This window comes from Mya arenaria, chromosome 12 (genome assembly GCF_026914265.1).
Source record: "Mya arenaria isolate MELC-2E11 chromosome 12, ASM2691426v1".
In the NCBI taxonomy this organism is placed as follows: Eukaryota; Metazoa; Mollusca; class Bivalvia; order Myida; family Myidae; genus Mya; species Mya arenaria.
This window is the reverse complement of record NC_069133.1, coordinates 2406986-2429926: the sequence shown is the minus strand read 5'-3', so window position 1 is coordinate 2429926 and position 22941 is coordinate 2406986. Positions and strand designations below refer to the sequence as shown.

Below are 22941 nucleotides of genomic sequence, written 5' to 3'. Positions count from 1 at the left end.
GTCATCACTCACAGTCAGACATTTTAAAAATCGAAAATCGAATCGAAATGAAAAAAACAATCGATTGTCGAATCGGAATAATCGAAAGTGTATTTTCATACTGTTTATTGGTTTTAAACGTAATTTTAGACTTCAGATGTTTTCAATAATGTTGATATGCATTTATTTTAGTAAAAGATAGCAATATTTTTTACTGTGAAGGTGGCTTTGTCACGAGTAAAATATTTGCTTTTTGTGTTCACGATGTGAAATATAAATTGCCATATTTCACTGAAACGATTCTTTTTATTTCATGCTTATAAATTAATGAAATAATTATTAGTTTTAATTCAATTGGATAACCGGGCCATATTTTAGCCAAGTAACGTCCGACTTGAAATGACGTCATTTTTTCTTCATATTTGGACTGTTTGCGTTTATTTTCGTTTTAATAGTGTGGATCGGGCAAAAAAGACATTATATTTAAACTAACTCGCTGTTACACGTCAGGTTTATTCTTTTATGAATCACTAAAAGCATGAAATAAGTCCTTGAAGAGTATTACTTCATAGTGCACAAACATGTAGTATACATTGAATGTTCATTATTTGCATACTAGTGTAATACCAGGATGCTTATTATGGGGAAGCGAATAAACATGTTATTGTTTATCAATGATCTAGCGACGACTCAACTATCACAGAATCAGCGACGCTGTGAATGGAAGCACAACGTGACGCGAACTTTTGTGCTGATGTCACGTGATCTTTACTCGTGGACGCATGCGCGTCCTGACTGAATGAATGGGAATCCGTTCTGAAAGTTTGTTGCTTCATTTGGAAGCCGCCATTCCGCAAAGTCTTACCTCTCGCCAAGGACAAAGCGGCTAATCTGAAAAACAGGCGACAATTATATGATAATACATATATGGCGTGTTGTCACTCGTTAGTTTCTATTTAGCATATATCTATCTAGTAAGTTTAAATGACGCAGGACATCATTACCAAACAAAAAGGAAAATGTTATACAGTACTTGATTTGTACTCTTAATCTGTGAAAGAAACTCCTTCTTTTTGGATTTTGGAAAGTCTTTAAATAAACGGATTAAAAACTGCAATGGAACTCCAAATGTACACATCATAGAAAATGAAAAATACATTGTAGCGCAATTGACTTAAACATTGTTATCAAACAAAATTTACTACTGTAAGGACTCCGATAACCTTCGAAAGACAAGCCGGTTGACTATCAAAAGATACACTCATTTTCGGAATTCCGTTCCTGCATGCGGTGTTCGCACTAGGTCATCGTCGGCACGGTACTTTCTTCCGTTACACTTTATTCATACACAACGAAGCATAGCGTAGTGTGTAACGGGGGTTTCCGACGATGGCACTGGGTAACAATTATTGCTCGACCATAAATGATACCCAAAACTATGAATTTGAAAATAAAAGAAACAGTGCATTCCGGCTGCACAATCAGAATTTAAAATGACTGAGATTTATTTAATATGTGTAGTATTACATGGAATGTATGATGGATAACAAATTTAGCATATCTTAAAAGCTGCACTCTCACAGATTGAACGTTTTGACAACTTTAAAAAAAATGTCTAGGAACGAGCCAATTTATGCGAAAAAGCATGGAATCCAGTTATATAAGACTGCTGAAATCTATCAGATCGCAGATTTTCTTATTTAAGTTTAAAAAAAGAAGTTTTATGCATTTTTCTTAAACCGTTAGTAACGCTTTTAGCCATAAAACCTTAATTTTCGAATGAAAATCTGCAATCTGATCTGTTGTCAGCAGTCTTTTATCACTGGTTCGCAGATATTAACTCAAACATTGGCTCATTCCAAGACACACAAAAAAATTAACTCAGAAAAACTTTGCCCAGATAATGGCCTAATTAGGTGGTTTATATTCAATATATGAATGTATAATGTTGACGTCAAGTGGCATAAAGACGCTGAAATATATTGTTCAGCATAACTTTACCGACGTTAAATTAAATATCTTAGACTTAACCTCTCATAGATATTTCCCAACAAAGAAAACAATTTATATATGAATAAAAAAAATATATGCATCAATTCGCTGTAAAATGTTAATTTTACAAATGGTAAGGTAACCAACCATTTAAATAATAGACTTTATAATTATTTAAGAATCAGTATCTTTAACTAAGACTTGGGCATATACTGGTAAGGTACCTGAATTTCCGATTCATAACACTGTAAATGAATACGTTCCAAAAGCTGTTGCTGATGGCTACCCACGTGACAGCAAAGTCGACGTCTTCGTCCAATTTGATGTCAACAACGGCTATGACGAACGTGCACAATGTCCACGGCGTAACGGCCAAAAAGAAACCCATCGTTATGGCCGCCAGGTATTTTGATGTGCGCAGGATCTGAGACACGGCGTGATTTCGCTGGAAAGATAATGTGCATGGGTTAAAGGAATATATATATATATATATATATATATATATATATATATATATATATATATATATATATATATGAAAAACGTGATACAATTCAGTGTGGCGAGAATAGCTATCACAAGAACAAAACAAATGCCCCAATATCGACCCCTCAAGGGAAATAAACACGTTTAAAACAAATAGAATCCGCTTTGAGCGCTATGTCTGAATACTGCCAGAGATGGAGTTTACAAGTAGATACGGATAAAACAAAGATAGTTATATTTTGGAAGAACAAAAGAGGACTAAGAAATATTACAAATTTTCATTTTGATGGTAATAATATTGAAATTGTGGATAGTTTCTCATATCTTGAAGTTAAATTCTCTTATAATGGAAATTTTAATGACACAAAAAAAATGTCTTATCAATCAAGCTAGAAAGGCTATGTTTTCAGTTGTTAACAAGGCGCGTACATTATTACTGCCTATTGATATGCAGCTGAGTCTTTTTGACTCAATGATAGCCCCTATTCTTAGGTATGGATCAGAAGTATGGGGAATTAAAAACCTGGAATTAATTGATCGCTTCCAGTTAAACTTTTGTACACTTATCCTCAAGCTAAAGCAGTCTACTCCGAACTGTTTGGTTTATGGGGAACTTGGAATTTTACCAATTTCTGTACGTATTAAAAGTCAAATTCTTTCTTATTGGTGTAACGTTGTTATGTCTAAACATTCGAAAATCTCAAATATTTTGTATAGAAGTTTGCTTAACATGTATGCTGACAATGTTGCAAATTTTAGCTGGATTCATTGTGTACATAACAACTTTAAATAGCCTTGGATTGTCAAGCTTTTGGTTAGATCAAAATGTTAATCCTCCAGTTGCTTTAAAAACCTTGTTAAACATCGACTTCGTGACCAGTTTATCCAAAAATGGTTAAGCACAATAGATCAATCAAGTAAATGTCTAAATTATCGCATCTTTAAAAAGGAATTTTCCATTGAAAATTATGTTCATGTATTATCCCCTAACCCTGCTAATATATTGTGTAAATTTCGAACTGTTAATTATAAACTGCCTATTGAAAAAAGAAGATTTTTGAATATAGAAAGAAATAGTAACACATGACTCTTATTATTACAATCATCCTAACACTTTCAAATTTGATCAGCTTATGAATAGTACAAGTAAATTAACATTGCTAAGATTATCTTTATTCTGTAAAAAAATAATGTTTTTGTTTAGATAATATTTTATGCCGGTGTTCCTTGTTCACATGATATAATTTCATAATCATAATAATATGTCTCATTCTCCATCTTTGAACTTTAAAAAAAATCTTGCATGTTTTACTAAACCCATTATCGTTGTCATTGTTATTTTGTTTTAAACATGTTTAAATGTTAATATTGTTTATTATACTGCACTGTTTTGTCAGATGCTCGAAATGAGCCTTGACTAATAAAAAACTTTCAAACACTTTCAGGTTACTGAATTAACACACATGCTCTGCTTATGTTATCAATGCATTGTTAACGTTTGTAAGCTGGGACAACAACACATGTGCTACACAGATCCACACGTGTATTATTTTGGTCATTTTTTAAGGGTTTAAATGTCACACTCAAAGGTGACTCACATTGCTCAGCATGATCTGCTTATTATTTTAAAGAAACGGTGGAACTTTGAAATCGATTCCATTGAAGCAAATAGCGTAGGGGGTTGGAGGATTGTTGTTAACGTCAACCTCTGGATTCAAATACACATGCAGCCACGCTTGCACGATGCAGTTACTGCAATGTCCGTCAATTTATCGTCTCTGCTGTTATTGGTAATTTAGCGTAGTACTTGTACTTCGTTAAGTATCAAACTATCGTTACACATTTGTGAGGTTATTGTACGAGAATGCACATGAGGTCATAACACGCCATGTCCAGTTACATCTTACGTAACTGCACTAAGAATTCAATCCTAAGCACACATGTCATTAGCCTCAATGTTTCTGTTTATAGCATCTTTTCAACTGCTTACGTAGGATTTATTCTTGTAACCAATGACCACGACTAACGCCAAAGTTTACTACAGACATTATTGAACTTCACATGGTGGCTTTCAGCAATATTGAATACACATGTTTGAAAAAGAGGATCATATATGAGTGTTTATTTTGTATCAAATTTTCTAAACGATTTCATTTTAAAACGATAAAAAAACTCAGTCAAGAAAGAAGCGTTTTTGTTAGAAATGTCCCAACTTTCACATCCACATTGAAAGTGCTAGCATGTGGAGTACAAGACATGTTTTTAAAATGGTTCACAAATTCATCGACTCTGATATCATAACAGATCTCTTTTGAAGAACACTTTCATTAATTATTGCCCCTACAGAATGTTCTTGAATAAGTTTTACTGAATGAAAATGGAGTGTAGACTTTAAATAAACGTAGTACATTTGTTCGACTTATATCTTACCAATAGAGCTCTGAATTAATATGTTAATGATTTGTTGTAAAATATATGTTTTTTATTATATACCCATCATAAATACACACGCAATACATATAGCAACATACGGTAGTCCGTATTCCACTCCAGTGCAATACAGCCGTATTCCACTTTTGTGACGGCACGTCATAACAAGTATCGTTGCGCGATGTTAAAATTAAGTCATAAAACAAAATAGTGCGTCGTTAAAATGACATTTATAATGTAAATATGTGGCATTTAAGTGATCTAACCAGTAATGTATATAATAAAAGGGTTATTAATACTGCGTTTTGGTCCGGAAGGTCGTGTTCGACTCTCGTGGATTTTTGCAGATTTCGATTTCACTCGGTTTGCGCCTCGTGATATCCGAATCTGCGATCATATTCTTATATTGCATTTCCTTATAAGTAAACTTAGAGCCCAGAAAAATTAACTGTTTTGCTTATTTATTGATTTTTCGGCCGCATTCGACTCTGTCTGACGAGCTGGTTTGTCGCATAAGCTAATACAAACAGGCTTACAGGGTAAAATCCTCACAGTCATAAAAAACATGTACAATGATATAAAACCATGCGATCCATCAATGGGCATCTGTCTCCTATGTTCCCAAGCTTTTGTGGAGTCCGTCAGGGAGAAAACCTTTCTTCGATTTTATTTTCTATTTACCTTAACGATTTAGAGGAATTCCTTAAAAGAACATGATCTAGAGTTTCTATAGAAGTAGATGCAAATGAGACAATTATGTAAATTCAGTTACTTATTCTCCTTTATGCTAACGACACTTTACTCTTTGCAGACAATGAACGTGATTAAGTCTACAAAAATATTCAAATACTTATGATATACTACAACATAAAACAATTGTTACATTTGTAACATTATTGTTATTACGGGAAATCCAATTATTGCATACAGCATTTTTTTTCTAAAAAAAGAGGTTTGCAAAACTGTTTTATGCGTACATTATATAAGAAGCAAACGGATGCCGAGGATGTTCCTTAGACTTCACAGTTTATATAGAATTTGTCCACAATTTGTCCGCCATTGTACGTGCAGTCGGAGAGTATGTCATTGGCTCTTGGTGCAGCAATTGTTTCTAAGAAGGAATAGTAGTCTGTTAACTTCTATGGAATAAAACTGTTGGGCCCAACTTTGTGGTAGAGTTACAAGCAATGAATCAATAATTTCAAGACTTGCCGATCAACTGCTCTTGGTTAATTAAGCTAAATGTAGCCTTATTGCCCGTATGGTTAAGAACGCTTTCTTCTTAACATCATTAGGTTTGTCATATCATGTTCAATAGATCATTAAAAATAATAATAATAATAATAATAATAATAATAATAATAATAATAATAATAATAATAATAATAATAATAAAATAATAATAGTAATAATAGTCATCATCACCATCATCATCACCATCATCATCATCATCATCATCATCATCATCATCATCATCATCATCATCATCATCATCATCATCATCATCATCATCATTGTAATTACAGACTACCAATACACTTCAATGTAAGTAGGCAAACTTCAGAGCTGAAAAAAGTAATTACTAGCATTTAACGTTTATGTCCAATCATTTCTTTCCTATAATTTCATTTTTAATTTAATTGATTTGAGCAATAGCAATAGGTTTGTCATGTTTCCCCAACGAAAATACACTCACTGTTTAGCCCCGTTAACTATTAGTGATGTAACCCATTTTCATTTGACCGGAAGGTAGCAAAATTCTAATCCATCAGAAATTATATTAATCACTAGGACATTCGTGCATATTTACACCTCAACTTCCATTCGTTAAATGAACTGCCTTTCGTTAATTGCGTTCATCAATCGATGAACGCAACATCTTCGGATATGTTCGGAACGTAATTCATTGCATAACAATATACATGAAAGCTATTGATCTTATTATTGGTTGTATTGTGTCTGCAGGTCCCGTAAAATATAGATCAACATTTTTAAAAGTGTTAGTTTATTATATTTTAAATATATCGGTACCAGAAGTGTTTAAATTTTACGTTTTAAAGTGATTTCAAGTGGTTGGTCTTTTCCCGCGTTATTGTGACGTCATTTGAAAAAATGTTTCCGGTTATAGTCGGGTCGTTCTATTTACAGAATGGGTAAGAACGGATTACTGAAAGGTTTTCTTAAATGAAATGAAGTATTGTTTTAACAATTCTTGAATGAAATAATGAAGTATTGGTGTAAATATAAGGTATGAATTGCGGGGTTGATGTCATTATCGGGGATATGAACGCAATTGGGTTGGTCAAAGTACGCGTGGAGTCCTTCGGACTCCACACACATTGACCAACCCAATTGCGTTCATACCCCGATAATGACATCAACCCCGCAATTCATTCCTTAAATGTTCTTTCTTTTTGATGCGTTGGACTAAATTCAATTTTAACAGGAATTAATAACTTGCATTATGCAGACTTAAAGAAAATAATAACCTAAAGAAGCACTTTCAATCTTAAATATAGAGAGCGCATCCTCGAATACATCCGGGGACTTGGCATTTAGTTCAAACGCACATGACTCAAATGACATTTTAGCATCAAATGATGCAGTTCTACGTCTCTTTGCATACATTTCAAGTTCTTGCAGTTAATTTCTTACTCAATTTTGAAATTTTGCGTGCTCGTAGGAGTGCGGACGACTTTTTTTACATTTTTTTTAAAAATCCCAGAAAAAATGGCATATTTTTATCATCCGGACATAATACATGCATTTAATAGTTACAGTTTGCCTAAAGTAGTGAAAGGCAATACATTTCTTGCAAAAAACGGCAAAATAGTTTGGTCACTTTTAGGTTGCAGACTTCCGACTCATGTATATACTTATACATCTGAAAATAAATAGGCAAACGTCGGACTGGGAAAATGCAATTTCCTAGAGTGTTACATGACATATTGTATGACATTTTTTATTGTATTTTTCCACAGGTTTTCAGCGACTATAGGTGCAGCCATTGTTTATAACAGAAAAAAGTTACTCTGACTACCTGTATGGAATAAACTGTTGGGATCAACGTGTTGGCTGCGTTATAAACAATGAATTTACACAGTTTACAGTTCATCGCTACAAACATACAGACGAATGTGCGTTGGTAATTCACAGTTTTTATCGTGATCGTGAAAACATCCAGTAGATATACATCTTGTTTTAACAGTTTTTGTTTAATGTTTGAACTATTCATACAGGTTGACCACTAATGTACGTGCTGATATTCTTGGTTCCAGGTGCAGCCGTTGTATCTAACGGAAAAAGGTATCCTGGTTACTTTTTTATGTAAATCATCATCATCATCATCATCGTAACCATCATCATCATCATTATCATTATCACCATCATCATCAAATAAGAAAAGGACTGTTAACAAATTAAAAGAGATGAATAACAGACAAGAAGAAGAAACAACAGACAAACGGACAATGTAAATAAAGCTATACATCAATTGTTTTCTTTTAATATTTTAATTTAAATAAATCATAAAGTAATGGATCTCGGTTATAATGAATGCATGGCAAACTTACTGTAGATACTCGATTGTTAAAATTAACATTCAGCGAATACTGCGCATAATATCTTATTTTTAATTGCTTTAGGCCACACCAAATTAATATTTAGTTCCTCGGATTTTTGCCAAATAAAATTGGATCGAGCGAAAAAAAAAGTATTTTTTTTGTTTTGTTAGTTTTCATAAAAACCGAAGCGAGCGAAGAGCGTAAAATATATTTTTCCTTATATTCAAATTAAATAGGAAAGATTGTTCAAAATAATTGCCCTTTAACCCATTTTAATGCCATCATAATGGACATTGGGAAAATGTCGGAATACATACTATTTATTCATCCGTGTTTAGTACAAACATTATATGGATAAATCTAATTTCTTATATAATTAAAACGTACTTTAATATGACGATCATTCATAATATTAAATAGTGATGGGAATCGGTTCCAATTTTACTATCGATAATCGGTTCCACTCAAGTAACCGATTATCGATAGTACAATCGTTTTTTATTTTAAAATACTAGATAAAACCTTAAGTGAAGTTTTATTCATGCACATTATTAAACTCTTAATCATTATTAGCATATACGTTATGTCTATGATTAAAGTTATTAAGTGTTATATAAAAAATAGTTCATTTTTACTTGCTCATTGTGGCTTTCATCAGCCATTTTGTTAAAGATAACATCTGAACACCTACTTATATTTTTTTTTCAATTTTTTTTCGATGATCGATTATAACCAAATACAATCGATTGTCGCCGATTTCAGGCCCAACCAATCGATTTTCGATTATAATCGATCATCGGAACATCACTTATAATAAATAACCCTGCTTTTAGTAAAAAGTTTAAAACGACTTTTATAAATCTACCTGAATCAGTTTAACATAATATGCAACTGTATTTAGACATAACTTAGGATTTATTTTGGATTTGTAAAAAATGATCACTTACACACTGGGCTGGCATCATCAAACATCAGACTCCATATAACATAGACTAAATTTTGTTAATATTATCACAGGAAATGCAATGACTTGTGCTTATTAAAACAAAAAGAACAAGGGTATTTTTCAGAGTACTTTTTTTGGTTATTTAGATGTTTTTATGCACCAGCCAATTGTATATGCCCCCCCCCCAAGTCCGGAATAGCGGGGACTTTGACTTCCGGTCTCTCAAAGCCCGGGTAAAATACCCGACCTGCAGGGACACACTGCTGGTAAAATCCCTGCCAAATGGCCTTGCAACCCCGAATACCTATGTGAGGCCTATTCCCGACTAATTTCAATATGAAGACAAAACCACATTCACTAGGTACTGCGGGGCCACCTGAAAGGTAAAAACACAGCCCATTGCATCTGCTGTCCCCGGTATACCCCTGGAACAAGGACGAGGGGTGGGCGGGGCAGTGGTTACAATTGACAAGTGCATTACAATCCCGGATTATGTTGCAAATAAAAACAAAATATAAGGTGATAAATTTAGGCTTACTTATGTTGAGGTATATCCAGACCAGTGTTTATATCGCTATTTGTGAAAAGATATTTGTTCAAAACTGCTGCTTTGTCAGAATTTGATCAAAAATGAGCTTGATACATCTATTTGGACCAAACAATGCCAAAAAGGAAATCAATCAAATAAACGAAAAAAGAAAAGTGTCTTCTTTATACGTGGTGTTTTAGCGCTGCAGTCAACAAAAACGCAAATGAATCATCTGCCGTAAAGTTCAAATTGGCGAAATTGCTGAACTAATAGGACACGTTCGGTACGAAGATGTCAAACATCATGGCACTTATTCAGTACAAATGGTAATATTACTGCTACAGTTTATTGTTTTAGGGGGCTATGACGCCAGGCCGCGTAGCTCATGCCGTTAGACCGTTAAGCTGCCAGATCGATATTTATAAAAAATAAAAAAGGTCGCAAACTTCACACTGCCAGGCCGCCATAAATTAAGAATATGTCAACCACAGTTTGATATTCGTGCTATAAGAAAACATAGTCGAATATCAATAACAGCAAAAGGGCATCCATGTTTAAAGATATATGCTCTAGTGACGTTGGTATTGAGGATATGTCAAGAACTAACTGCATGATTATTTCAACTATGATTTGGTCTTTTCTTACACATTTACACCAAAACATTCCGTATGATGGACACAGCTTGTTGCCAAGTTAAATTTAACCGATTTAATCTTGTTTTTTAGTTATTGATATTTTTTTTAATACAGCATATAACAAAGGTGGAAGGGTCACTACATTTCTTAGGATCCGCAACGTTAAGTAATTTGTGGTAAAATTATGCTTTTAATTACTTTACGATGTTTTTTGCACTAAAATAAACAGAACAGTTTAGATACTTACATTGCCAGAAAATCTGCCATTTCTGCCATAAACTCGAATCGCTTCTTTGCGATTTGCTGCCGTAAATATAGATCCATAGCTGTATAAAAATAGTATAGAAGGCACAAAATAGAACAGTACAATAACAGTCAGTGTAACTCTGTAATTAACGTAGAAAGGTTCACAATTGACGCCAATTTCATCGAAGTAAAATTGTTCCCCACCGAATATTACAATTGAGTAACACGTAAATGTTGCTACCCACGTGATCAGAATGGCGATGACGTATTTTCGTGACGTCATAATGCTGTTGTATCGTAGATAGTGGTGTACTGAGCAATACCGATCTAGAGCAATTAGCACCAAGGAAAGCGTTGATTCGTGAAATAGTGCTGATATGAGCAAAGCTTCAATTTTACAAAACGTCTCTGAATATGGCCAACAATGATAGAGTGCCGAGTATATACAAAATGGACAAACCAGCACGCCCATGCTGAGATCGGTGCATATCAAAGAGTTCATCGTAAGGCGGACTTTCTTCAGAAACAGTGTTCTACTCTTACGGTTGTTTAATACTACCGCTGAGAATATGTTTCCTATAATAATTCCGAGAGACACCAGGGTGATGATCGTGGCTTTCACATAATCCTTCCAGGTCGGGACGTGGGAGGCGCTGTCACACGTGAACGTCTGATTATATAGTCCTCCAACCATGGTGGGTAGATTTCAAGCACTGTCAAATTAAAACAGTCAAAATGCGCAAGGAACAAACTCTAGGTATGTACTTGCACGCTACATTTTATTTCCATAACCAATTTTTTATAGGTTCACCTATTTTGCATCTGGTACATAAAGCAAGCGAGTGCGTAGACGCATATGTCCTAACTAGCTCATGCACACTATTATATTCCCTGATTCCATCCAATATCATGTCAGCATTCAATAACAACCCTAATCAAGCTATCACACTGGCACACTGTAGGACATTCTGAAGAAATTACGAGCTCTCATGGCCGTTTAACTATGGCGGAAAATTGAGCTGAGGAAAATTGGAATTTCTGCTAAGGCGTGTGTCACCATAATAGCATGTGAATACGTGGGAATCATATGTAATCATAAACAATTATAGGTTTAATATACGTGCTATCCTGCGCGTAAAACAAATCCAGTTTGACATTTTTTACCTTTATTGGAAATATGGTACCTTTTTAATCTAATTCACTAAATGCATCTTTCTTTGCTTCAACATAGGCGAGTCCGTTACAAATGGAATTCAATAGTTTCAGTATATATTAAAACGAATTATTACTTTATTGTTCTGGTGGATTCAAACAGTTAAGCTTGTTGTTGTTGATAGCATCAAACAGATGTGAAAGGCAACGATTAAGCACAATGCTTTCAAAACGTCAGGCTGTGTGTCATTTCAGGTCCACAATACATATTTTGTTCAGTAAATGAGTGCGATTATTACAAAGACCGATTCGGCGCATTTGCTTTCGATTATGAAACTGTTACATGGGAACGGATGAAGGTGACAAAACTAAACAAAAAAAAATTAAACAAAAAATGCAAATGTGTAAAATTAAGTAAAGTATTGATCTGTAATGTCATATTTAAATCGAGACGAAACCAATAGGCTATAGAAATTTTGCGACATATTAAAGTTCTTGAAGACTTTTCATTTTGGATGAAAACTCTTTAACACAATTCCAATAAAACATTATTTCATATTCTTTCTCGATCCCTTAACACACAAGAACGTGCAAGGTTATATGTATACCTTTGCAAAAGATTGTACCTTAAAAATAGTAATAAAAGCTTCATGGTCTTACCTTCCACCTTTTTTATTTCGGCAAGAGCTTTAACTGTTCTTTACCCTTTTTAAACTTTAAAAAAAAATGTAGAAAAGAGAGAAAGCAAAATTTGTTTTAGTACCATTACATTAAAAATAGGTAATACTTTCAGGTGCAGTTCAAGGATTTGACGTTTGAGGGGGCGAAACTTACATATGATACATGTAACGGGGTGGGGATCCGGTACGTAAAGGAAGGTAAAATGAATGGTGGTTCCGGTACGTAAACGACGGTAACGGGATGGTGGTTCTGGTACGTAAAAGAAGGTAACGGGGTTGTGGTTCTGGTGTGTTAACGAAGGTAACGGGATGGTGGTTCTGGTACGTAAACGAAGGTAACGGGGTTGTGGTTCCGGTACGTAAACGAAGGTAACGGGATGGTGGTTCTGGTACGTAAACGAAGGTAACGGGGTTGTGGTTCCGGTACGTAAACGACGGTAACGGGATGGTGGTTCTGGTACGTAAACGAAGGTAACGGGGTTGTGGTTCTGGTGTGTTAACGAAGGTAACGGGGTGGTGGTTCTGGTACGTAAACGAAGGTAACGGGGTTGTGGTTCCGGTACGTAATCGAAGGTAACGGGATTGTGGTTCTGGTACGTAAACGAAGGTAACGGGGTTGTGGTTCCGGTACGTAAACGAAGGTAACGGGATGGTGGTTCTGGTACGTAAACGAAGGTAACGGGGTTGTGGTTCTGGTGTGTTAACGAAGGTAACGGGATGGTGGTTCTGGTACGTAAACGAAGGTAACGGGGTTGTGGTTCAGGTACGTAAACGAATGTAACGGAGTGGTGGTTCTGGTACGTAAAGGAAGGTAAAATGAATGGTGGTTCTGGTACGTATACGAAGGTAACGGGATGGTGGTTCCGGTACGTAAACGAAGGTAACGGGATGGTGGTTCTGGTACGTAAACGAAGGTAACGGGGTTGTGGTTCTGGTACGTAAACGAAGGTAACGGGGTTGTGGTTCTGGTACGTAAACGAAGGTAACGGGGTTGTGGTTCTGGTACGTAAACAAAGGTAACGGGATGGTGGTGCTGGTGTGTTAACGAAGGTAACGGGGTTGTGGTTCTGGTACGTAAACGAAGGTAACGGGATGGTGGTTCTGGTACGTAAACGAAGGTAACGGGGTTGTGGTTCTGGTACGTAAACGAAGGTAACGGGGTTGTGGTTCTGGTACGTAAACGAAGGTAACGGGGTTGTGGTTCTGGTACGTAAACGAAGGTAACGGGATGGTGGTTCTGGTGTGTTAACGAAGGTAACGGGGTTGTGGTTCTGGTACGTAAACGAAGGTAACGGGATGGTGGTTCTGGTACGTAAACGAAGGTAACGGGGTTGTGGTTCTGGTACGTAAACAAAGGTAACGGGGTTGTGGTTCTGGTACGTAAACAAAGGTAACGGGGTTGTGGTTCTGGTACGTAAACGAAGGTAACGGGGTTGTGGTTCTGGTACGTAAACGAAGGTAACGGGGTTGTGGTTCTGGTACGTAAACGAAGGTAACGGGGTTGTGGTTCTGGTACGTAAACGAAGGTAACGGGGTTGTGGTTCTGGTGTGTTAACGAAAGTAAATGGGTTGTGGTTCTGGTACGCAAACGAAGGTAACGGGATGGTGGTTCTGGTACGTAAACGAAGGTAACGGGGTTGTGGTTCTGGTACGTAAGCGAAGGTAACGGGATGGTGGTTCTGGTACGTAAACGAAGGTAACGGGGTTGTGGTTCTGGAACGTAAACGAAGGTAACGGGGTTGTGGTTCTGGTACGTAAACGAAGGTAACGGGATGGTGGTTCTGGTACGTAAACGAAGGTAACGGGGTTGTGGTTCTGGTACGTAAACGAAGGTAACGGGGTTGTGGTTCTGGTACGTAAACAAAGGTAACGGGGTTGTGGTTCTGGTACGTAAACGAAGGTAACGGGATGGTGGTTTTGGTACGTAAATGAAGGTAACGGGATGGTGGATCTCGTACGTAATCGAGGTAACGGGGTTGTGGTTCACGTACGTAAACGAAGGTAACGGGGTTGTGGTTCTGGTACGTAAACGAAGGTAACGGGGTTGTGGTTCTGGTACGTAAACGAAGGTAACGGGGTTGTGGTTCTGGTGTGTTAACGAAGGTAACGGGGTTGTGGTTCTGGTACGTAAACGAAGGTAACGGGGTTGTGGTTCTGGTACGTAAACGAAGGTAACGGGGTTGTGGTTCTTGTGTTTTAACGAAGGTAACGGGATTGTGGTTCTGGTACGTAAACGAAGGTAACGGGATGGTGGTTCTGGTACGTAAACGAAGGTAACGGGTTTGTGGTTCTGGTACGTAAGCGAAGGTAACGGGTTTGTGGTTCTGGTACGTAAACGAAGGTAACGGGGTTGTGGTTCCAGTACGTAAACGAAGATAACGGGATGGTGTTTCCGGAACGTAAACGAAGGTAACGGGGTTGTGGTTCTGGTACGTAAACGAAGGTAACGGGGTTGTGGTTCTGGTACGTAAACGAAGGTAACGGGGTTGTGGTTCCGGTACGTAAACGAAGGTAACGGGATGGTGGTTCTGGTGTGCTAACGAAGGTAACGGGGTTGTGGTTCTGGTACGTAAACGATGGTAACGGGATGGTGGTTCTGGTACGTAAACGAAGGTAACGGGGTTGTGGTTCCGGTACGTAAACGAAGGTAACGGGATGGTGGTTCTGGTGTGTTAACGAAGGTAACGGGGTTGTGGTTCTGGTACGTAAACGAAGGTAACGGGATGGTGGTTCTGGTACGTAAACGAAGGTAACGGGGTTGTGGTTCTGGTACGTAAACGAAGGTAACGGGGTTGTGGTTCTGGTACGTAAACGAAGGTAACGGGGTTGTGGTTCTGGTGTGTTAACGAAGGTAACGGGATGGTGGTTCTGGTACGTAAACGAAGGTAACGGGGTTGTGATTCCGTTAAGTAAACGACGGTAACAGGATGGTGGTTCTGGTACGTAAACGAAGGTAACGGGGTTGTGGTTCTGGTACGTAAACGAAGATAACGGGGTTGTGGTTCCGGTACGTAAACGAAGGTAACGGGGTTGTGGTTCCGGTACGTATACGAAGGTAACGGGATGGTGGTTCTGGTACGTAAACGAAGGTAACGGGGTTGTGGTTCTGGTACGTAAACGAAGGTAACGGGGTTGTGGTTCTGGTACGTAAACGAAGGTAACGGGGTTGTGGTTCTGGTGTGTTAACGCAGGTAACGGGATGGTGGTTCTGGTACGTAAACGAAGGTAACGGGGTTGTGATTCCGTTAAGTAAACGACGGTAACAGGATGGTGGTTCTGGTACGTAAACGAAGGTAACGGGGTTGTGGTTCTGGTACGTAAACGAAGGTAACGGGGTTGTGGTTCTGGTACGTAAACGAAGGTAACGGGGTTGTGGTTCCGGTACGTATACGAAGGTAACGGGATGGTGGTTCTGGTACGTAAACGAAGGTAACGGGGTTGTGGTTCCGGTACGTAAACGACGGTAACGGGATGGTGGTTCTGGTACGTAAACGAAGGTAACGGGGTTGTGGTTCTGGTGTGTTAACGAAGGTAACGGGATGGTGGTTCTGGTACGTAAACGAAGGTAACGGGGTTGTGGTTCAGGTACGTAAACGAATGTAACGGAGTGGTGGTTCTGGTACGTAAAGGAAGGTAAAATGAATGGTGGTTCAGGTACGTAAACGAAGGTAACAGAGTGGTGGTTCTGGTACGTATACGAAGGTAACGGGATGGTGGTTCCGGTACGTAAACGAAGGTAACGGGATGGTGGTTCTGGTACGTAAACGAGGGTAACGGGATGGTGGTGCTGGTGTGTTAACGAAGGTAACGGGGTTGTGGTTCTGGTACGTAAACGAAGGTAACGGGATGGTGGTTCTGGTACGTAAACGAAGGTAACGGGGTTGTGGTTCTGGTACGTAAACGAAGGTAACGGGGTTGTGGTTCTGGTACGTAAACGAAGGTAACGGGGTTGTGGTTCTCGTACGTAAACGAAGGTAACGGGGTTGTGGTTCTGGTACGTAAACGAAGGTAGCGGGGTTGTGGTTCTGGTACGTAAACGAAGGTAACGGGGTTGTGGTTCTGGTACGTAAACGAAGGTAACGGGGTTGTGGTTCTGGTGTGTTAACGAAAGTAAATGGGTTGTGGTTCTGGTACGCAAACGAAGGTAACGGGATGGTGGTTCTGGTACGTAAACGAAGGTAACGGGGTTGTGGTTCTGGTACGTAAGCGAAGGTAACGGGATGGTGGTTCTGGTACGTAAACGAAGGTAACGGGGTTGTGGTTCTGGAACGTAAACGAAGGTAACGGGTAGTGGTTTTGGTACGTAAATGAAGGTAACGGGATGGTGGATCTCGTACGTAATCGAGGTAACGGGGTTGTGGTTCTGGTACGTAAACGAAGGTAACGGCGTTGTGGTTCTGGTACGTAAACGAAGGTAACGGGGTTGTGGTTCTGGTACGTAAACGAAGGTAACGGGGTTGTGGTTCTGGTGTGTTAACGAAGGTAACGGGATTGTGGTTCTGGTACGTAAACGAAGGTAACGGGATGGTGGTTCTGGTACTTAAACGAAGGTAACGGGTTTGTGGTTCTGGTACGTAAGCGAAGGTAACGGGTTTGTGGTTCTGGTACGTAAACGAAGGTAACGGGGTTGTGGTTCCAGTACGTAAACGAAGATAACGGGATGGTGTTTCCGGAACGTAAACGAAGGTAACGGGGTTGTGGTTCTGGTACGTAAACGAAAGTAACGGGGTTGTGGTTCTGGTACGTAAACGAAGGTAACGGGGTTGTGGTTCCGGTACGTAAACGAAGGTAACGGGATGGTGGTTCTGGTGTGCAAACGAAGGTAACGGGGTTGTGGTTCTGGTACGTAAACGATGGTAACGGGATGGTGGTTCTGGTGTGTTAACGAAGGTAACGGGGTTGTGGTTCTGGTGTGCTAACGAAGGTAACGGGGTTGTGGTTCTGGTACGTAAACGATGGTAACGGGATGGTGGTTCTGGTGTGTTAACGAAGGTAACGGGATGGTGGTTCTGGTGTGCTAACGAAGGTAACGGGGTTGTGGTTCTGGTACGTAAACGAAGGTAACGGGGTTGTGGTTCTGGTACGTAAACGAAGGTAACGGGGTTGTGGTTCTGGTACGTAAACGAAGGTAACGGGGTTGTGGTTCTGGTACGTAAACGAAGGTAACGGGGTTGTGGTTCTGGTGTGTTAACGAAGGTAACGGGATGGTGGTTCTGGTACGTAAACGAAGGTAACGGGGTTGTGATTCCGTTAAGTAAACGACGGTAACAGGATGGTGGTTCTGGTACGTAAACGAAGGTAACGGGGTTGTGGTTCTGGTACGTAAACGAAGATAACGGGGTTGTGGTTCCGGTACGTAAACGAAGGTAACGGGGTTGTGGTTCCGGTACGTATACGAAGGTAACGGGATGGTGGTTCTGGTACGTAAACGAAGGTAACGGGGTTGTGGTTCCGGTACGTAAACGAAGGTAACGGGATGGTGGTTCTGGTACGTAAACGAAAGTAATAGGTTGTGGTTCCGGTACGTAAACGAAGGTAACGGGATGGTGGTTCTGGTACGTTAACGAAGGTAACGGGGTTGTAGTTCCGGTACGTAAACGAAGGTAACGGGATGGTGGTTCTGGTACGTAAACGAAGGTAACGGATGGTGGTTCTGGTGTGTTAACGAAGGTAACGGGATTGTGGTTCTGGTACATAAACGAAGGTAACGGGATGGTGGTTCTGGTACGTAAACGAAGGTAACGGGGTTGTGGTTCTGGTACGTAAACGAAGGTAACGGGTTTGTGGTTCTGGTGTGTTAACGAAGGTAACAGGGTTGTGGTTCTGGTACGTAACCTAGGTAACGGGATGGTGGTTCCGGTACGTAAACGAAAGTAACGGGTTTGTGGTTCTGGTACGTAAACGAAGGTAACGGGGTTGTGGTTCTGGTACGTAAACGAAGGTAACGGGGTTGTGGTTCTGGTGTGTTAACGAAGGTAACGGGGTTGTGGTTCTGGTACGTAAACGAAGGTAACGGGTTTGTGGTTCTGGTGTGTTAACGAAGGTAACGGGGTTGTGGTTCTGGTACGTTTACGAAGGTAACGGGATGGTGGTTCCGGTACGTAAACGAAGGTAACGGGATGGTGGTTCTCGTACATAAACGAAGATAACGTGATGGTGGTTCCGGTACATAAACGAAGGTAACGGGATGGTGGTTCTCGTACATAAACGAAGATAACGTGATGGTGGTTCCTGTACGTAAACGAAGGTAACGGGGTTGTGGTTCTGGTACGTAAACGAAGGTAACGGGATGGTGGTTCCGGTACGTAAACGAAGGTAACGGGGTTGTGGTTCCGGTACGTAAACGAAGGTAACGGGGTTGTGGCTTTGGAACGTAAACGAAGGTAGCGGGATGGTGGTTCCGGTACGTAAACGAAGGTAATGGGTTTGTGGTTCCGGTACGTAAAAGAAGGTAACGGGATGGTGGTTCTCGTACGTAAACGAAGGATACGGGGTTGTGGTTCTGGTAGGTAAAAGAAGGTAACGGGATGGTGGTTCTCGTACGTAAACGAAGGTATCGGGGTTGTGGTTCTGGTACGTAAACGAAGGTAACGGGTTTGTGGTTCTGGTACGTAAGCGAAGGTAACGGGTTTGTGGTTCTGGTACGTAAACGAAGGTAACGGGGTTGTGGTTCCAGTACGTAAACGAAGATAACGGGATGGTGTTTCCGGAACGTAAACGAAGGTAACGGGGTTGTGGTTCTGGTACGTAAACGAAGGTAACGGGGTTGTGGTTCTGGTACGTAAACGAAGGTAACGGGGTTGTGGTTCCGGTACGTAAACGAAGGTAACGGGATGGTGGTTCTGGTGTGCTAACGAAGGTAAAGGGGTTGTGGTTCTGGTACGTAAACGATGGTAACGGGATGGTGGTTCTGGTACGTAAACGAAGATAACGGGGTTGTGGTTCCGGTACGTAAACGAAGGTAACGGGATGGTGGTTCTGGTGTGCTAACGAAGGTAACGGGGTTGTGGTTCTGGTACGTAAACGAAGGTAACGGGGTTGTGGTTCTGGTACGTAAACGAAGGTAACGGGGTTGTGGTTCTGGTACGTAAACGAAGGTAACGGGGTTGTGGTTCTGGTACGTAAACGAAGGTAACGGGGTTGTGGTTCTGGTGTGTTAACGAAGGTAACGGGATGGTGGTTCTGGTACGTAAACGAAGGTAACGGGGTTGTGATTCCGTTAAGTAAACGACGGTAACAGGATGGTGGTTCTGGTACGTAAACGAAGGTAACGGGGTTGTGGTTCTGGTACGTAAACGAAGATAACGGGGTTGTGGTTCCGGTACGTAAACGAAGGTAACGGGGTTGTGGTTCCGGTACGTATACGAAGGTAACGGGATGGTGGTTCTGGTACGTAAACGAAGGTAACGGGGTTGTGGTTCCGGTACGTAAACGACGGTAACGGGATGGTGGTTCTGGTACGTAAACGAAGGTAACGGGGTTGTGGTTCTGGTGTGTTAACGAAGGTAACGGGATGGTGGTTCTGGTACGTAAACGAAGGTAACGGGTTTGTGGTTCAGGTACGTAAACGAATGTAACGGAGTGGTGGTTCTGGTACGTAAAGGAAGGTAAAATGAATGGTGGTTCAGGTACGTAAACGAAGGTAACAGAGTGGTGGTTCTGGTACGTATACGAAGGTAACGGGATGGTGGTTCCGGTACGTAAACGAAGGTAACGGGATGGTGGTTCTGGTACGTAAACGAGGGTAACGGGATGGTGGTGCTGGTGTGTTAACGAAGGTAACGGGGTTGTGGTTCTGGTACGTAAACGAAGGTAACGGGGTTGTGGTTCTGGTACGTAAACAAAGGTAACGGGGTTGTGGTTCTGGTACGTAAACGAAGGTAACGGGGTTGTGGTTCTCGTACGTAAACGAAGGTAACGGGGTTGTGGTTCTGGTACGTAAACGAAGGTAACGGGGTTGTGGTTCTGGTACGTAAACGAAGGTAACGGGGTTGTGGTTCTGGTACGTAAACGAAGGTAACGGGGTTGTGGTTCTGGTGTGTTAACGAAAGTAAATGGGTTGTGGTTCTGGTACGCAAACGAAGGTAACGGGATGGTGGTTCTGGTACGTACACGAAGGTAACGGGGTTGTGGTTCTGGTACGTAAGCGAAGGTAACGGGATGGTGGTTCTGGTACGTAAACGAAGGTAACGGGGTTGTGGTTCTGGAACGTAAACGAAGGTAACGGGTAGTGGTTTTGGTACGTAAATGAAGGTAACGGGATGGTGGATCTCGTACGTAATCGAGGTAACGGGGTTGTGGTTCACGTACGTAAACGAAGGTAACGGGGTTGTGGTTCTGGTACGTAAACGAAGGTAACGGGGTTGTGGTTCTGGTACGTAAACGAAAATAATGGGGTTGTAGTTCTGGTGTGTTAACGAAGGTAACGGGGTTGTGGTTCAGGTACGTTAACGAAGGTAACGGGGTTGTGGTTCTGGTACGTAAACGAAGGTAACGGGGTTGTGGTTCTGGTGTGTTAACGAAGGTAACGGGATTGTGGTTCTGGTACGTAAACGAAGGTAACGGGATGGTGGTTCTGGTATGTAAACGAAGGTAACGGGTTTGTGGTTCTGGTACGTAAGCGAAGGTAACGGGTTTGTGGTTCTGGTACGTAAACGAAGGTAACGGGGTTGTGGTTCCAGTACGTAAACGAAGATAACGGGATGGTGTTTCCGGAACGTAAACGAAGGTAACGGGGTTGTGGTTCTGGTACGTAAACGAAAGTAACGGGGTTGTGGTTCTGGTACGTAAACGAAGATAACGGGGTTGTGGTTCCGGTACGTAAACGAAGGTAACGGGGTTGTGGTTCCGGTACGTATACGAAGGTAACGGGATGGTGGTTCTGGTACGTAAACGAAGGTAACGGGGTTGTGGTTCCGGTACGTAAACGAAGGTAACGGGATGGTGGTTCTGGTACGTAAACGAAAGTAACGGGGTTGTGGTTCCGGTACGTAAACGAAGGTAACGGGATGGTGGTTCTGGTACGTTAACGAAGGTAACGGGGTTGTAGTTCCGGTACGTAAACGAAGGTAACGGGATGGTGGTTCTGGTACGTAAACGAAGGTAACGGATGGTGGTTCTGGTGTGTTAACGAAGGTAACGGGATTGTGGTTCTGGTACATAAACGAAGGTAACGGGATGGTGGTTCTGGTACGTAAACGAAGGTAACGGGGTTGTGGTTCTGGTACGTAAACGAAGGTAACGGGTTTGTGGTTCTGGTGTGTTAACGAAGGTAACAGGGTTGTGGTTCTGGTACGTAACCTAGGTAACGGGATGGTGGTTCCGGTACGTAAACGAAGGTAACGGGTTTGTGGTTCTGGTACGTAAACGAAGGTAACGGGGTTGTGGTTCTGGTACGTAAACGAAGGTAACGGGGTTGTGGTTCTGGTGTGTTAACGAAGGTAACGGGGTTGTGGTTCTGGTACGTAAACGAAGGTAACGGGGTTGTGGTTCTGGTGTGTTAACGAAGGTAACAGGGTTGTGGTTCTGGTACGTTTACGAAGGTAACGGGATGGTGGTTCCGGTACGTAAACGAAGGTAACGGGATGGTGGTTCTCGTACATAAACGAAGATAACGTGATGGTGGTTCCGGTACATAAACGAAGGTAACGGGATGGTGGTTCTCGTACATAAACGAAGATAACGTGATGGTGGTTCTGGTACGTAAACGAAGGTAACGGGGTTGTGGTTCTGGTACGTAAACGAAGGTAACGGGATGGTGGTTCCGGTACGTAAACGAAGGTAACGGGGTTGTGGTTCCGGTACGTAAACGAAGGTAACGGGGTTGTGGTTTTGGAACGTAAACGAAGGTAGCGGGATGGTGGTTCCGGTACGTAAACGAAGGTAATGGGTTTGTGGTTCCGGTACGTAAAAGAAGGTAACGGGATGGTGGTTCTCGTACGTAAACGAAGGTTACGGGGTTGTGGTTCTGGTACGTAAAAGAAGGTAACGGGATGGTGGTTCTCGTACGTAAACGAAGGTATCGGGGTTGTGGTTCTGGTACGTAAACGAAGGTAACGGGGTTGTGGTTCTGGTACGTAAACGAAGGTAACGGGGTTGTGGTTCTGGTACGTAAACGAAGGTAACGGGGTTGTGGTTCTGGTACGTAAACGAAGGTAACGGGGTTGTGGTTCTGGTGTGTTAACGAAGGTAACGGGATGGTGGTTCTGGTACGTAAACGAAGGTAACGGGGTTGTGATTCCGTTAAGTAAACGACGGTAACAGGATGGTGGTTCTGGTACGTAAACGAAGGTAACGGGGTTGT

The 22941-nt window shown here is 40.8% G+C and overlaps 1 protein-coding gene across 1 annotated transcript; it reads right to left on the bottom strand.

The window, feature by feature from the left end:
* Positions 1-561: 561 nt before the first annotated feature.
* Positions 562-11211, bottom strand: LOC128211072 (G-protein coupled receptor 52-like). Its single transcript, XM_052915481.1, has 4 exons — positions 11052-11211; positions 10808-10886; positions 2196-2416; positions 562-870 (listed from the first exon to the last, which is right to left on the bottom strand). The coding sequence occupies exons 1-4, from the start codon at positions 11087-11089 to the stop codon at positions 651-653; spliced, it is 558 nt and encodes a 185-aa protein (XP_052771441.1). The 5' UTR covers positions 11090-11211; the 3' UTR covers positions 562-650.
* Positions 11212-22941: the final 11730 nt, after the last annotated feature.

Coding starts and splice junctions, on each gene's coding strand:
- LOC128211072 (XM_052915481.1), bottom strand. CDS start 11,089: ATGACGTCACGAAAATACGTCATCGCCATTCTGATCAC. Junction 10,887..11,051: donor GTCATCGCCATTCTGATCAC/GTGGGTAGCAAC, acceptor ATTTTTATACAG/CTATGGATCTATATTTACGG. Junction 871..2,195: donor GTTATGAATCGGAAATTCAG/GTACCTTACCAG, acceptor CCTGTTTTTCAG/ATTAGCCGCTTTGTCCTTGG.